Source organism: Leucoraja erinacea, unplaced genomic scaffold (assembly GCF_028641065.1).
Source record: "Leucoraja erinacea ecotype New England unplaced genomic scaffold, Leri_hhj_1 Leri_113S, whole genome shotgun sequence".
Classification (NCBI taxonomy): Eukaryota; Metazoa; Chordata; class Chondrichthyes; order Rajiformes; family Rajidae; genus Leucoraja; species Leucoraja erinaceus.
This window is the reverse complement of record NW_026575385.1, coordinates 202,027-218,671: the sequence shown is the minus strand read 5'-3', so window position 1 is coordinate 218,671 and position 16,645 is coordinate 202,027. Positions and strand designations below refer to the sequence as shown.

The 16,645-nt window shown below is 42.9% G+C and overlaps 1 protein-coding gene across 7 annotated transcripts in view; it reads right to left on the bottom strand.

The window, feature by feature from the left end:
* The window catches only part of LOC129715368 (zinc finger CW-type PWWP domain protein 1-like), a 117,394-nt gene that overhangs the window by 77,676 nt on the left and 23,073 nt on the right, over positions 1-16,645 (bottom strand). For 4 of the 7 annotated variants that reach the window (XM_055665242.1, XM_055665247.1, XM_055665248.1 and 1 more), the window contains exon 2: positions 235-297. In XM_055665242.1, the coding sequence (XP_055521217.1) occupies positions 235-297 (63 nt within the window). Of the gene's footprint in view, positions 1-234; positions 298-792; positions 914-1,155; positions 1,229-8,984; positions 9,041-16,645 lie in introns of those variants that run through there. The other 3 variants (XM_055665245.1, XM_055665246.1, XM_055665244.1) reach the window with 3 other exon arrangements.

Genomic DNA, 16,645 nt, shown 5'->3' with positions numbered 1-16,645 from the left:
TTTTAAATAAAGGATAAATCCATTTAAACTAATATTGACATTAAATGTCAGTGAGAAGAATCTAAAGCAAATACAACAATCATTCTGCCGTGAGATTTTGAACGATGTTACATGATAAAGATCCACTCAGCAAAAATGGTCAAAATATGGAAATATTTAAAAAAAGGTTTTGCCACAAAAGGTATGACACCTTAACTCGTGACTGGACACATGAGGCACCTGAGAATCACCTACCATTACTTGTTGCAGTCATCTCGATCGCATCAGCGTCATCGCTGCAGCACAGTTTTCTCAGCTCTAAAAAAAATTAGACATTAAAAATATAGATCAATTAAAAGTTCTTTATTTTTAGAGATGCATTACTTCATAGAATGCAAGATCAGTTTTCATAAGATAAACCACCATGACTAGTTCATAAGGTCATAAGCAATAGCAGCAGAATTAGGCCATTCGGCCCATCAAGTCCACTCTGCCATTCAATCATGGCTGATCTATTTCTCCCTCTTAACCCCATTCACCTGCCTTCTCCCCATAACCCAACACCCGTACTAATCAAGAATCTAACTCTAAAGAAGGGTTTTGGCCCGAAATGTTGCCTTTTTCCTTCGCTCCATAGATGTTGCTGCACCCACTGAGTTTCTCCAGCTTTTTTGTGTACCTTCGACTTTCCAGCATCTGCAGTTCCTTCTTAAACAAATAATCTAACTCTGCCTGTTTCTTTGTTAAATTATGAGATTCATTCAATACAAAATATTAATGATCAAAAATCTACAGCTCTGGGGAAAACTGCACCTTCAAAATCTTTCATGGTCCTTCCTCTGTCTGTCAGCTCTCCGAACAACTTAATTGTGAAGTACTTGTGAAGTTCGCAGTTAATATATGAAAACTCAGACTTCTTTCATGCACACCGTCCCTGGAGGTAAAGAGAAACACGTCGAAAATAATGTCCTTTACACATTTTATAACTAATTAGATAAATAAGCATTCATATTATTTTAAAAAATGATGCGAGGTTCTTGAACTAATTTCTGTTCATTTTCTCTTTTCACCTTTGCTGTATAAATAATTTTTTCGATTTCGTGGTTGGTGATTCCACATCAACAACGTGTACTTATATGCCTTCAACACTAAAATCAATTTTCTAGAAATTCATACCTGGCTGCTGATTCTTTTTATGCTATATAAATTGTGTGTTGCTTTTGAATGAGATTTCTGAAGCAATTCCAACCTATAGACACAAATACATAAAATATTTAAGAAGGAACTGCAGATGCTGGAAAATCGAAAGTACACAAAAATGCTGGAGAAACTCAGCGGGTGCAGCAGCATCTATTGAGCGAAGGAGATAGGCAACGTTTCGGGCCGAAACGTTGCCTATCTCCTTCGCTCAATAGATGCTGCTGCACCTGCTGAGTTTCTCCAGCATTTTTGTGTACCTTACAAGAAATATTTGGTGGCTTGCATCTATCTTAAATAAACCCTCCGTTTTTGTAGCTTTGTACCCTGGAGACCAAATCCTCGTCGTAGACTGAATAGAAGTGATCGTTGTACCAACCCTTGAAGATCTTGCTATATACTGCACTCCAATTCCAAACACAACCTTTCAGCAGTAATGTGTTTCTTTCTACTTATTCATTGGACTCCAGCCCCTTTCATTCCCTGCAATCCAATCTTGTTGGCAAGCCTTTTATGTGGCACCTTATCAAGAGCATTTGGAAGTTCAGAAACAACACATATACCACATTTCCCTCATCAATCCTCTCTATTAATTTAGTTTTTATAGTCTAGAAATGCAGCGCGGAAACAGGCTCTTCAGCCCACCGAGTCCATGCCGACCAACACTATCCTACACACTAGGGACAATTTACAATCTTTACCGAAGCCAATTAACCTACAATGTTCTTTTTACAAACCATGTTTCTCGGGGTATCTAAATCTAAATTTTATTAGTTATTTAAGTTATGACATCGGATGGAAGCTGCATACCCAAATCTCGTTGCACTTATGTGCAATGACAATAAAATATATTATTATTATTATTATTATTATTAGGAAACCGGAGCACCTGGGGAAAACTCGCGCGTTCAAAGGGGAGAACGTACAAACTCTGTACAGACAGCACCCGCAGTCAGGGTTGAACGCGGGTCTCTAACGCTGCAAGGCAGCAACTCTACCGCTGCGCCACCTTGCCGCCCTCCATCAAAAAAACATTGACATAAAGTGCCTTAAAACAAATAAATACTCTAATAAATCCATACTAAACTTTCACCTTGTATTGACAGATCCGTGGTTACTGGGTTTATTCAGATCAACTGATTTAAACAAAGATGTAAGTGTTGCTGTTTTTCATTCCTCAGTCGCCACCCCCCCAAATATTTGAAAGATTTTAACCAGGATCACTGCAATTTTTTCCTCACGGCAAGCTAGGATGATGAAGGGTCTCGACCCAAAGCATCACCTATTCCTTTTCTCCAGAGATGCCGCCTGCCCGCTGAGTTACTCCAGCTTTTTGTGCGTCTCGGATGAATATCCAGATTCATTATTTTTACATGGGATTTAAATTGCACCAGGCAACTATAGATCATGGTTTCACAACTCTGTCACTATTCATCAAACAAGGAGCCACATGAACAGGTCTTTCCTGATAACCCTGACTCATGAATAATCTGCCAGGTTCTTCTGCATTAAGGCAAAGCCTTAAAGAGGCGTGGGCTCGTCCTAGAGGGGGTTTTTAACCCAGGCAGCTCCAAGTTCCATCTCAGCTGATTATTGTGCAATATTTGTGTAAAGGGTTTGGTTTGCCCATAGGACTTTGGTTAGGCCACATTTGGCATATTGCACGCATTTCTGATCGCCCCATGACAGGAAGGATGTTGAGGCTTTGTTTAGAGATACAGCGTGGAAACCAGCTCTTCAGCCCAACGAGTCAACCCCCACCAGCAATCATCCAAGCACTGAAGGTAGACAAAAATGCTGGAGAAACTCAGTGGGTGAGGCAGCATCTATGGAGCAAAGGAAATAGGCAACGTTTCAGTCTGAAGAAGGATTTCGACCCGAAACGTTGCTTATTTCCTTTGCTCCATAGATGCAGCCTCACCCACTGAGTTTCTCTCAGCATTTTTGCATTGGAATGACACTGGATTAGGGGGCTAATAGTCACAGGCAGTGGTTGGACAAACTTGGATTGTTTTCTTTGGAATGGTTGCGGGAATACCTGATAGAGTATATATAATTATGAGACTTAGATAGGGTAGACATTCAGAACTTTTTTCCCCACAGTGGAAAAATCAAATACCAGGGAGCATAGCTTTGAAGCGAGAGGGACAAAACTTAAATATGTGTGGGGCAACTATTTTACACAGAGGGTGGCGAGTGCCTGGAACGTGCTGCAGGGTTGTTTGTTGAGGCAGACACGATAGTGGCATTTAAGACGCTTTTGGATCAACCTATGTATATGCAAGGGCTGGAGGGATATGGATTATGCGCAAGTAGATAAGAGTCGGTTTTGGCATCTGTCTCTGGTCGGTGTGGACTCGGTGGGCCTGTTTTTGCACTGTATCTTTCAACTAAACAAAAATACCCGGGCTGGAAATCCCTGCAGCTAAAGGCAGGACAACAATTGAATAATTAAAATTTGGTATAGAGGAGTAGAGATCAAGATAGGCGCAGGGTTGTAGGGATGGAGAAGATAACAGGGATACTCTTTCTGTAAAATATCCCTGACCAACCTTCAAATTAATTAGCATGCGAGTATGCTCCAATTCTAAATATAAACTATATCATATATCAGCAGCATGTAGATGATGAACATAAATGAGATAACACTGTTTTATTATAGCTATTTGTGCACAATTGAGGATAATATTGGTGCCACTGAATTAAGTATTAAACTGTTTTCTAGGTTTCTCACTGCAGCTAAATATAATTTACAATTCTATGTTAAATGCGACCTTTATATACAGTTTTTTTTTAAATGTTTTCAATTTTTATCTTTCGATTGTTTAAAGATCGGAAGACATAGCAAGATGCACCAAATGGTTAACCTTCTCAAGCAAGCTACCATGCAAGATGCACCCGAATGCAGTCTCGACCCGAAACATCGCCTATTCCTTTTCTCCGGAGATGTTCTCTGACCCGCTGGGTTACTCCAGTTTTTGTGTCCATCTTCGCACCAAATGGAGTAAGATTTTGGAGTAATGGAGCGAGCCTCATTATTCCTAGATTCAATTAATTTGCCCAGGCTTGCCCCTGGAGATCCCTGCAACAGGACGGTACAGTGGCTCGACTGATAAGAGATGTTGCCTCACAGCAACAGAGACCCCCCCCCCGCTTTGATTCTGACCTTGGGTGCTCTCTGTGTGGAATTTGCACGTTCCCCTTGTGACCACGTGGATTTCCTCTGGGTGCTCTGGTCTTCTCCCACATCCCAAAGATGAGCGGATTTGTCGGGTTTATTGGCCCTCTATAAATTACCCCGTGCGTTAGCAAGTAGATGCAAATGTGGGATAACGTAGAACAAGTGTGAATAGATGTTCAATGGCCGGCATGGACTCAGATGCTGATATGTGCAAAAAGTGATGTTTTTCATGTTGAGGGAATTAACAATTGTACAGCATAGAAACAGGCCCTTCAACCAACTGAGAGCTTCTTGCCCATCTAATCCCATTTGCCTGCATTAGACTGTATCTTTCAATAACTTGACTACTTAAGAGCCTGCATAAATGTAGTAATTTTATCTGAAGAAGGGTCTCAACCCGAAATGTCACCTATTCCTTCACGCCATAGATGCTGCCTCACCCGCTGAGTTTCTCCAGCATTTTTGTCTACCTTGGATTTTTCCAGCATCTGCAGTGACTTCTTAAAAATTTAAACTGTGTTGCTTTCTCTGCAGCAGCATTAAGACTACAACTTAGAAAGAAGCGAGTGTCACCAAACTTCTGAATTCTCTGGGGTGGAACCCTCTCCAAGATAGACGTGAAGCTCACCGTTTGACCTGTTTTTACAAAATGTTAAATGGTCAGCTCGACATAGACTGCAAGACCTACACCAAACCCAAACCAATTAGGAGCAGACGAGGGCATTCGATCCAATTTGTGATCCCAGCTACAAAGACAGATGTGTACAGCAATTCGTTCTTCCCCCGCACAATTAAAGCATGGAATAATCTCCACCCTACTATAGTTACCCAACCAGATGCAACTCAATTTAAAGTAGCTCTTTCTGCCCAATAACCCTTTCTGGCTTGAGTCCTCCCTCCACCACCTCCAGTTTAAATTCCATTTGGAATATTTTGGAGGACCAAGAAACCAAGAACCAAGAACTGAGAACCTTCTTTTTCTCCAAGAACCTTTATTTTTGCTTAAGTCCACCCTCCGCCACCTCAAGTTTATATTCAATTTGGAATATTTTTGGAGGACCAGGAAAACAAGGACCTCGTACCTTAGTATTTTATCAATCATGGAAAACCCCATCTTTGGGGGTTTTTTTTTCTCCACCTGATGTTGATGGATTTAACATTCGTCTGACCTCCCTCTTAAAAACCAATCCATTATTGTGCCTCTCATCAGTCCAAAGAAGGGTTTCGACCCGAAACTTTGCCTATTTCCTTTGCTCCATAGATGCTGCCTCACCCGCTGAGTTTCTCCAGCATTTTTGTCTACCTCCAATATTGTGGCCATTTGATCCATGGGTTTCCCCCCCACACACACACACACACTTACTTTGTGACACCTTTTGACATTGGCTGATCCCCACATTCACCATTACCTGTTCCTGGGAACATTGACCTCTGAAGAAGGGTCTCGACCCCAAAACGTCACCTAATCCTTCGCTCCATAGCTGAGTTTCTCCAGCATTTTTGTCTACCTTCTTTTCACACCTTATTTCCCCCACCCCCCCAAAAAAAGTTTATATTTAAAAAAATCCTAAGCAATAGGACATCCAGCCCATCAAGTCCATCTATAGATGCTGCCTCACCAACCGAGTTTCTCCAGTATTTTTGTCTACCTTATTTTCACACCTTATTTCTCCGCCCCCCCCCAAAAATATTTATATTAAAAAAATCCTAAGCAATAGGCCGTTCGGCCCATCAAGTTAAAATCCATCTATAGATGATGCCTTACCAGCCGAGTTTCTCCAGCATTTTTGTCTACCTTCTTTTCACACCTTATTTCCCCCACCCAAACCTCCCGAAAAGAAATGTTTATATAAAACAAATCATAATAGGCCATTTGGCCCATCAAGTTTAAATCCATCCCTAGATGCTGCCTACACCAGCTGAGTTTCTCCAGCATTTTTATCTACCTCAGATTCCAAGATTTAAGATCCAAGAGAGTGTATAGTCATGTGTCCCAGAAGACAGGACACGGAAATTCTTGCTTTGCTTCAGCACCACAGAACATAGAAAACCTCCGATTTTCCAGCACCTTGCAGTTCCTTCTTAAACAAAAAAAAGTTTGAATCCACCTCCAGTTAGAAATATAGAACATAGAAAATAGGTGCAGGAGTAGAGGCCATTCGGACCTTCGAGCCTGCACCGCCATTCAATATGATCATAGCTGATCATCCAACTCAGTATCCCGTCCCTGCCTTCTCTCCATACCCCCTGATCCCTTTAGCCACTAGGGCCACATCTAACTCCCTCTTAAATATAGCCAATGAACTGTGTGGCCTCAACTACCCTCTGTGGCAGAGAGTTCCAGAGATTCACCACTCTCTGTGTGAAAAAAAAAATGTTCTTTCTCATCTCGGTTTTAAAGGATTTCCCCCTTATCCTTAAGCTGTGACCCCTTGTCCTGGACTTCCCCAACATCGGGAACAATCTTCCTGCATCTAGCCTGTCCAACCCCTTAAGAATTTTGTAAGTTTCTATAAGATCCCCCCTCAATCTTCTAAATTCTAGCGAGTACAAGCCGAGTCTATATCCAGTCTTTCTTCATATGAAAGTCCTGCCATCCCAAGGTCCAAGAGAGTTTATTGTCATGTGTCCCCGACAGGACAATGAAATTCTTGCTTTGCTTCAGCACTATAGAAGATAGAAACCCTTCGATTTTCCAACACCTTGCAGTTCCTTCTTAAAGGGAAAAAAAAGTTTAAATCCACCTCCAGTTTAAATCCCATGTGGGATATTTTTGGGATAACCATGAACCAAAGATATTTTGGAAGGGCCATGAAAAAGTCTACCTCACCATTCAAATCCACCTCCAGTTTAAATCCCATGTGGAATATTTTTGGGAGGACCATGAACTAAAGTCTACCTCACCATTCAATCATGGCAATCCACCTCCAGTTTAAATCCCATGTGGAATATCTTGGGAGGACCATGAACCAAAGTTTACCTCACCATTCAAATCCACCTCCAGTTTAAATCCTATGTGGAATATCTTGGGAGGACCATGAAAATAAAGTCTACCTCACCATTCAAATCCACCTCCAGTTTAAATCCCATGTGGAATATTTTGGGAGGACCATGAACCAAAGTCTACCTCACCATTCAATCATGGCAATCCACCTCTTTTAAATCCCATGTGGAATATTTTGGGAGGACCATGAACTAAAGTCTACCTCACCATTCAAATCTACCTCAAATCCATGTGGAAATTTTGGGAGGACCACCTCCAGTTTAAATCCCATGTGGAATATTTTGGGAGGACCATGAACTAAAGTCTACCTCACCATTCAAATCCCACCTCCAGTTTAAATCCCATGTGGAATATTTTGGGAGGACCATGAACTAAAGTCTACCTCACCATTCAATCATGGCAATCCACCTCTTTTAAATCCCATGTGGGATATTTTGGGATAACCGTGAACTAAAGTCTACCTCACCATTCAAATCATGGCTGATTTATCATTAAACCCCCCCTTGCCTTCTCTCCCACAAGTATATTATTATAAACAATATACGTGTGGGAGAGAAGTTTAAATAAGTTGAATAATATAATATTTAAATAATATTATGGATTGTAATATTAAAATAATTAAATAATTGAGTGATATTATAGATAATATTATGGATTATAATATTAAAATAATTAAATAATTGAGTGATATTATAGATAATATTATGGATTATAATATTAAAATAATTAAATAATTGAGTGATATTATAGATAATATTATGGATTGTAATATTAAAATAATTAAATAATTGAGTGATATTATAGATAATATTATGGATTATAATATTAAAATAATTAAATAATTGAGTGATATTATAGATAATATTATGAATTATAATATTAAAATAATTAAATAATTAAGTGATATTATAGATAATATTATGGATTGTAATATTAAAATAATTAAATAATTAAGTGATATTATAGATAATATTATGGATTGTAATATTAAAATAATTAAATAATTAAGTGATATTATAGATAATATTATGGATTGTAATATTAAGATAATTAAATAATTAAGTGATATTATAGATAATATTATGGATTGTAATATTAAAATAATTAAATAATTAAGTGATATTATAGATAATATAATGGATAATAATATTGAAATAATTAAGTGATATTATAGATAATATTATGGATTGTAATATTAAAATAATTAAATAATTAAGTGATATTATAGATAATATAATGGATAATAATATTAAAATAATTAAGTGATATTATAGATATTATGGATTATAATATTAAAATAATTAAGTGATATTATAGATAATATTATGGATAATATTAAAATAATGAAGAGATATTATAGATAATATTATGGATAATAATATTGAAATAATTAAGTGATATTATAGATAATATTATGGATAATAATATTAAAATAATGAAGAGATATTATAGATAATATTATGGATTATAATATTAAAATAATTAAGTGATATTATAGATAATATGGATTGTAATATTAAAATAATTAAGTGATATTATAGATAATATTATGGATTGTAATATTAAAATAATTATATAATTAAGTGATATTATAGATAATATATAAAATAAGGAGTGGGTTACCAAGCTGATCGTTGGGAATGGGGAGTTTGACGCTTTTTGAGGGGAAAGTGAGTGAGTGAGATTGAAGGGGGTGGGGGGGGTTTTTTGTTTTTTTTTTGGGGGGGGGGGGGGATGTTTCGACGGTGATCGATGCTTCGACGGTTGTGTGGGTCGAGTTTCCCCGCCACGGGCGTCGTGGTGCGTCCGTCTGTGCCTCCACCCGCCCGCCGTCTGTCTGTGTGAGGGAGGGAGGTGTGAGGTCCCCGGGCGTCCGCACAGCCGCCGCCCTCCCGCCCTCCGCGCGCATTTGCCCGGCCAATCACCGTCCCTCCCCGCCGACCGCCGACCGCCGCGACCAATCGGGGGGTGGGGGGGGCGAGGACAGCCAATGGGGGGAGGGAAACGACAGCCAATCAGCGATGGGGTAAACGGCGAGGGCCAATCATCGAAGAGAAAACCAGAGATCTTTGGAGAGATCGACGAGAGCCAATCATCGAGGAGCAAACGGCAGCCTATCAGCGAGAGGGAAAGGATAGCCAATCAGCAAGGAGGAAAGGACAGCCTATCAGCAAGGAGGAAAGGACAGCCAATCAGCAAGGAGGAAAGGACAGCCAATCAGCAAGGAGGAAACGACGACAGCCTATCAGCGAGGAGAAAACGGGAGCCAATCAGGAAGGAGGAAAGGACAGCCAATCAGCAAGGAGGGAAGGACAGCCAATCAGCAAGGAGGAAAGGACAGCCAATCAGCAAGGAGGAAAGGACAGCCAATCAGCAAGGAGGAAACGACGACAGCCTATCAGCGAGAGGGAAACGAGAGGCAATCAGCAAGGAAAGGAAAGGAGGAGGAAACGAGACAATCACCAAGGAGGAAAGGACAGCCAATCAGCAAGGAGGAAAGGACAGCCAATCAGCAAGGAGGAAAGGACAGCCAATCAGCAAGGAGGAAACGACGACAGCCTATCAGCGAGGAGGAAAGGACGACAGCCTATCAGCGAGGAGGAAACGGGAGCCAATCAGCAAGGAGGAAAGGACAGCCTATCAGCAAGGAGGAAAGGACAGCCAATCAGCAAGGAGGAAACGACGACAGCCTATCAGCGAGGAGGAAAGGACGACAGCCAATCAGCAAGGAGGAAAGGACAGCCAATCAGCAAGGAGGAAAGGACAGCCAATCAGCAAGGAGGGAAGGACACAGCCAATCAGCGAGGAGGAAAGGACAGCCAATCAGCAAGGAGGAAACGACGACAGCCTATCAGCAAGGAGGAAACGGGAGCCAATCAGCAAGGAGGAAACGAATAGAGCCAATCAACAAGGAGGAAACGAGTAGAATCCAATCATCGAGGAGGAAATGACAGCCAATCAGCGTGCAGCGACCAGAGACCGCCTCACCCACGTCTTTGCGCATGCTCGACCCCACTACGGCGAGCGCTTGGTGCTCAAGGACGGGGCGGAAGTGAACGGACAATTCGAAATCTCTCCTGCCATTCCCCCCCCCACAACCCCACTGAAACCAAACAGCCTGACACAATTATCATCTCAAGACAGCCAAGAGTGTTTTTATTGTCATGTGTCCCACACACAACAATGACATCCTTACTTGCGGCAGCACGACAGAATATGGAATCACAGTACACTATAGAAACATAGAAACATAGAAACATAGAAATTAGGTGCAGGAGTAGGCCATTCGGCCCTTCGAGCCTGCACCGCCATTCAATATGATCATGGCTGATCATCCAACTCAGTATCCCATCCCTGCCTTCTCTCCATACCCCCCCTGATCCCCTTAGCCACAAGGGCCACATCTAACTCCCTCTTAAATATAGCCAATGAACTGTGCCTCAACTACCCTCTGCGGCAGAGAGTTCCAGAGATTCACCACTCTCTGTGTGAAAAAAGTTCTTCTCATCTCGGTTTTAAAGGATTTCCCCCTTATCCTTAAGCTGTGACCCCTTGTCCTGGACTTCCCTAACATCGGGAACAATCTTCCTGCATCTAGCCTGTCCAACCCCTTAAGAATTTTGTAAGTTTCTATAAGATCCCCTCTCAGTCTTCTAAATTCTAGAGAGTATAAACCAAGTCTATCCAGTCTTTCTTCATAAGACAGTCCTGACATCCCAGGAATCAGTCTGGTGAACCGTCTCTGCACTCCCTCTACGGCAATAATGTCCTTCCTCAGATTTGGAGACCAAAACTGTACGCAATACTCCAGGTGTGGTCTCACCAAGACCCTGTACAACTGCAATACGATCATGGCTGATCATCCAACTCAGCATCCCGTACCTGCCTTCTCTCCATACCCCCTGATCCCTTTAGCCACAAGGGCCACATCTAACTCCCTCTTAAATATAGCCAATGAACTGTGGCCTCAACTACCTTCTGTGGCAGAGAATTCCACAGATTCACCACTCTCTGTGTAAAAAAATATAAATGAGAAATCTATAAACAACATAAATGAGAAAATATATATTTCCACACATATATGTACATTCTCCCAGTGACCACATGGGATTTCTCCGAGATCTTCTGTTTCCTCCCACACTCCAAAGCGTACAGGTTTGTAGGTTAATTGGCTTGGTGTATGGGTAAATTGTCCCCAGTGAGTGTAGGATAGTGTTAATGTGCGGGGATCGCTGGTCGGCATGGACTCAATGAGCCGAAAGGCCTGTTTCCGTGCTTTTCTCTAAAAAAAAGATATGGGCAATATGCAGGCAGGTGGTGCTAGTGAAGATAGGACATGTTGGGCCGAAGAGGCTGCTTCAATAGACAATAGGTGAAGGAGTAGGCCATTCGGCCCTACGAGCCAGCACCGCCATTCAATGTGATCATGGCTGTTCATCCACAATCAGTACCCCGTTCCTGCCTTCACCCCATATACCCTGACTCCGCTATTTTTAAGAGCCCTATCTAGCTCTCTATTGAAAGCATCCAGAGAACCGGCCTCCACCGCCCTCTGAGGCAGAGAATTCCACAGACTCACCACTCTCTGTGAGAAAACGTGTTTTCGTTTCCGTTCTAAATGGCTTACTCCTTATTCTTAAACTGTGTGTGGCCCCTGGTTCTGGACCCCCCCAACATCGGGAACATGTTTCCTGCCTCTAGTGTGCCCAAGCCCTTAACAATCTTATATGTTTCAATGAGATACCCTCTCGTCCTTCTAAACTCCAGCGGAGGTGTTGGGCGAAGCGATCGCCAAGCCTACGCTTTGTCTCACCGATGTAGGTATTACTGACAACAACCTGGCCCTTAACTCCAAGAAGACCAAGGAGCTCATTGTAGGCTTCAGGAAGTCCAGAGGCGGCACGCACACCCCCATCCACATTACCGGGACGGAGGTGGAACGTGTTTCTAGCTTCAGGTTCCTGGGAGTCAACATCTCCGATGACCTCTCTTGGACCCACAATACCTCTACTCTGATCAAGAAGGCTCATCAGCGTCTCTTCTTCCTGAGGAGACTGAAGAAGGTCCATCTGTCTCCTCAGATCCTGGTGAACTTCTACCGCTGCACCATCGAGAGCATCCTTACCAACTGCATCACAGTATGGTATGGCAACTGCTCTGTTTCCGACCGGAAGGCATTGCAGAGGGTGGTGAAAATTGCCCAACGCATCACCGGTTCCACGCTCCCCTCCATTGAGTCTGTCCAAAGCAAGCGCTGTCTGCGGAGGGCGCTCAGCATCGCCAAGGACTGCTCTCACCCCAAACCATGGACTGTTTACCCTCCTACCATCCGGGAGGCGCTACAGGTCTCTCCGTTGCCGAACCAGCAGGTCGAGGAACAGCTTCTTCCCGGCGGCTGCCACTCTACTAAACAACGTACCTCGGTGACTGCCAATCACCCCCCCCCCCCGGACACTTATTATTTTTTTTATTCAAATCGTTTGTTATGTCGCTCTTCAAGGGAGATGCTAAATGCATTTCGTTGTCTCTGTACTGTACACTGACAATGACAATTAAAATTGAATCTGAATCTGAATCTGAATCTGAACTACATGGAGGCCTAATGTGACCTAATCTGATTCCTGGTCCCTATATTTAGATATGAAAAGAAAGATACTCGGTTTTGGCGTGGACTATGTTCCACACAGTATGACTCAATCTGATTGTGATCTCAACTCCACACATTCCTCTCCACCTGTCTTAACCTTTCACCTCCTTGTTCATCAATTCAGGATCTGCCTCTTGTTTCATTTTTAGTTTTGTTTAGAGAAACAGCTCAGAAACGGGCCCCTTCGTCCCACCGACCACACCAACCAGCGATCCCCACACACTAACACTATCCCACACTCACTAGGGACAATTTATTTGACCTCCACAGCCTTCTGCGGCAATGAATTCCACAGATTTGCCACTCACTGGCTATAGAAATTCCTCCTCATCTTTCTAAATGTACGTTCTTTTATTCTGAGGCTGAAACTTTAAATTTCTAGGCCCCGTGGCAAAAATAAAACCTTTATTCCATCCTATCCCTCCTTTATCCACTTCCTTCTCATCTATATACAGGACACCTCACACAATCTTCAATTAATCAATACATTTCAGTTTCTAAGCCCGTGTTTCAGAGACGCTTCCTTTCTTCCAGCATTCTTCACCCCTCTCCTGCAATCAGACTGAAGGAGGGTCCCTGACCTGCTGAGTTACTCCAGCACTTTTTTGTAAACCCGCATCTGCAGTTCCTTGCTTTGATATGAACTATCTTTGATATGAAGAAAGACTGGATAGTCTCGGTTAGTACTCGCTAGAATTTAGAAGATTGAGGGGGGATCTTATAGAAACTTACAAAATTCTTAAGGGGTTGGACAGGCTAGATGCAGGAAGATTGTTCCCGATATTGGGGAAGTCCAGAACAAGGGGCCACACACACAGTTTAAGGATAAGGGGGAAATCTTTTAGGACCGAGATGAGAAAAACATTTTTTTCTTCACACACATGGAGTGGTGAATCTGTGGAATTCTCTGCCACAGAAAGTAGTTGAGGCCACACAGTTCATTGGCTATATTTAAGAGGGAGTTAGATGTGGCCCTTGTGGCTAAAGGGATCAGGGGGGTATGGAGAGAAGGCAGGTACGGGATACTGAGTTGGATGATCAGCCATGATCATATTGAATGGCGGTGCAGGCTCGAAGGGCCGAATGGCCTACTCCTGCACCTAATTTCTATGTTTCTATGAGAGAAGGCAGGGATGGGATACTGAGTTGGATGATCAGCCATGATCATATTGAATGGCAGTGCAGGCTCGAAGGGCCGAATGGCCTCTACTCCTGCACCTATTTACTATGTTTCTATCTTGATTGAAGGAAGGACTTTGGTTTTTTTTATTACGCTAATGTTGAGGGTTTTTAAATTTACTGGGTTGATTTGTTTATTGTTTGTTTTCAGTTTAGTTTAGTTTAGAGATACAGCCCTGCTGTATTTGGAGCGTTGGAACACCAGGAGCAAACCCTGGGGGTCACGGGAGGAACATACAAACGCTGCAGAGACAGAAACCGAGAAGGAAAGCAGAAGATTTTCAGGGCGAATGAGGATGATACTGTAGGAGGAAGGGTGGGTGTTGGTGGACGTTTAGCTTAGCTTAGTTTAGAGATACACAGCGAATCCTTCGGCCCACCGAGTCCACACGTTAATAGATGCACGAATAGGCCATTCGGCCCTTCGAGCCAGCACAGCCATACAATGTGATCATGGCTGATCATCCCCAATCAGTACCCCATTCACCGTGAACCCGTGTCCTCTGGTCCTCGATTCCCCTACTCTGGGCAAGAGACTCTGCCCGATCTATTCCTCTCATGATATTGTACACCTCTATAAGATCGCCCCTCATCCTCCTGCGCTCCATGGAATAGAGACCCAGCCCTACTCAACCTCTCCCTGTAGCTCAGGCCCCTCGAGTCCTCGTAAATCTTCTCTGCGCCCTTTCCAATCGACGACAAGAGACAACAGGCGCAGGAGTAGAGGCCATTCGGCCCTTCGAGCCAGCACCGCCATTCAATGTGATCATGGCTGATCATCCCCAATCAGTACCCCGTTCCTGCCTTCTCCCCATATCCCCTGACTCCGCTATCTTTAAGAGCCCTATCTAGCTCTCCAGAGAACCGGCCTATCCTACACACACACTAGGGACAATTTACATTCATACCAAGCTAATTACATAGAATAGATACATAGAAAATAGGTGCAGGAGTAGGCCATTCGGCCCTTCGAGCCTGCATCGCCATTCAATATGATCATCCAACTCAGTATCCCATCCCTGCCTTCTCTCCATACCCCCTGATCCCTTTAGCCACAAGGGCCACATCTAACTCCCTCTTAAATACAGCCAATGAACTGTGGCCTCAACTACCTTCTGTGGCAGAGAATTCCAGAGATTCACCACTCTCTGTGTGAAAAATGTTTTTCTCATCTCGGTCCTAAAGGATTTCCCCCTTAAGCTGTGACCCCTTGTCCTGGACTTCCCCAACATCTTTCCCCAACAATTAACCTACACACGTGTACGTCTTTGGAGTTGCAGGCCTGATCAGGTATTTAACTTCCAGGTGGATTGGGTATGGGCTTGTGATTCAAACCAAAATAAAAACTTGGCTGATAGCTTGTAATTGTTTGCATTAAACCCAAGGTTAGGCATTAATCCTGTCTGTTTCCCTAACAACTAGTCCTAATTATACAGCAGCCTTATCATAGCATAAGAGGGGAATGCTCCAAACCATGCCAGACTTTAACACGTGTACGGGAATAGATAGGTGACAAATGCAAAGAGAGTGGAAAGGAAAGGTGCAGAGACAGGAGAGCAGGTTGGCAGGTTTAGTTGCTATATGAATGCAGGTTACTTTTACACACCAACTAAACACACAAAGTGCTGCAGTAACTCAGCGGGTCAGGCTACAGCTCCGGGAGACATGGATAGTTCATATCCATACGACCTAGGTCCACAATTAGGCCATTCGATCCATCCTGTCTGTTCCGCCATTCAATCATGGTTGATTTACTTTCCCCATTTTCCTGCCTTCTTGGACAGGTGACATAGAAACATAGAAATTAGGTGCAGGAGTAGGCCATTCGGCCCTTCGAGCCTGCACCGCCATTCAATATGATCATTGCTGATCATCCAACTCAGTATCCCGTACCTGCCTTCTCTCCATACCCTCTGATCCCCTTGGCCACAAGGGCCACATCTAACTCCCTCTTAAATATAGCCAATGAACTGGCCTCAACTACACTCTGTGGCAGAGAGTTCCAGAGATTCACCACTCTGTGTGAAAAAAGTTCTCCTCATCTCGTTTTTAAAGGATTTCCTCCTTATCCTTAAGCTGTGACCCCTTGTCCTGGACTTCCCCAACATCGGGAACAATCTTCCTGCATCTAGCCTGTCCAACCCCTTAAGAATTTTGTAAGGTTCTATAAGATCCCCTCTCAATCTCCTAAATTCTAGAGAGTATAAACCAAGTCTATCCAGTCTTTCTTCATAAGACAGTCCTGACATCCCAGGAATCAGTCTGGTGAACCTTCTCTGCACTCCCTCTATGGCAATAATGTCCTTCCTCAGATTTGGAGACCAAAACTGCACGCAATACTCCAGGTGTGGTCTCACCAAGACCCTGTATAACTGCAGTAGAACCTCCCTGCTCCTATACTCAAATCCTCTTGCTATGAAAGCCAACATACCATTCGCTTTCTTTACTGCCTGCTGCA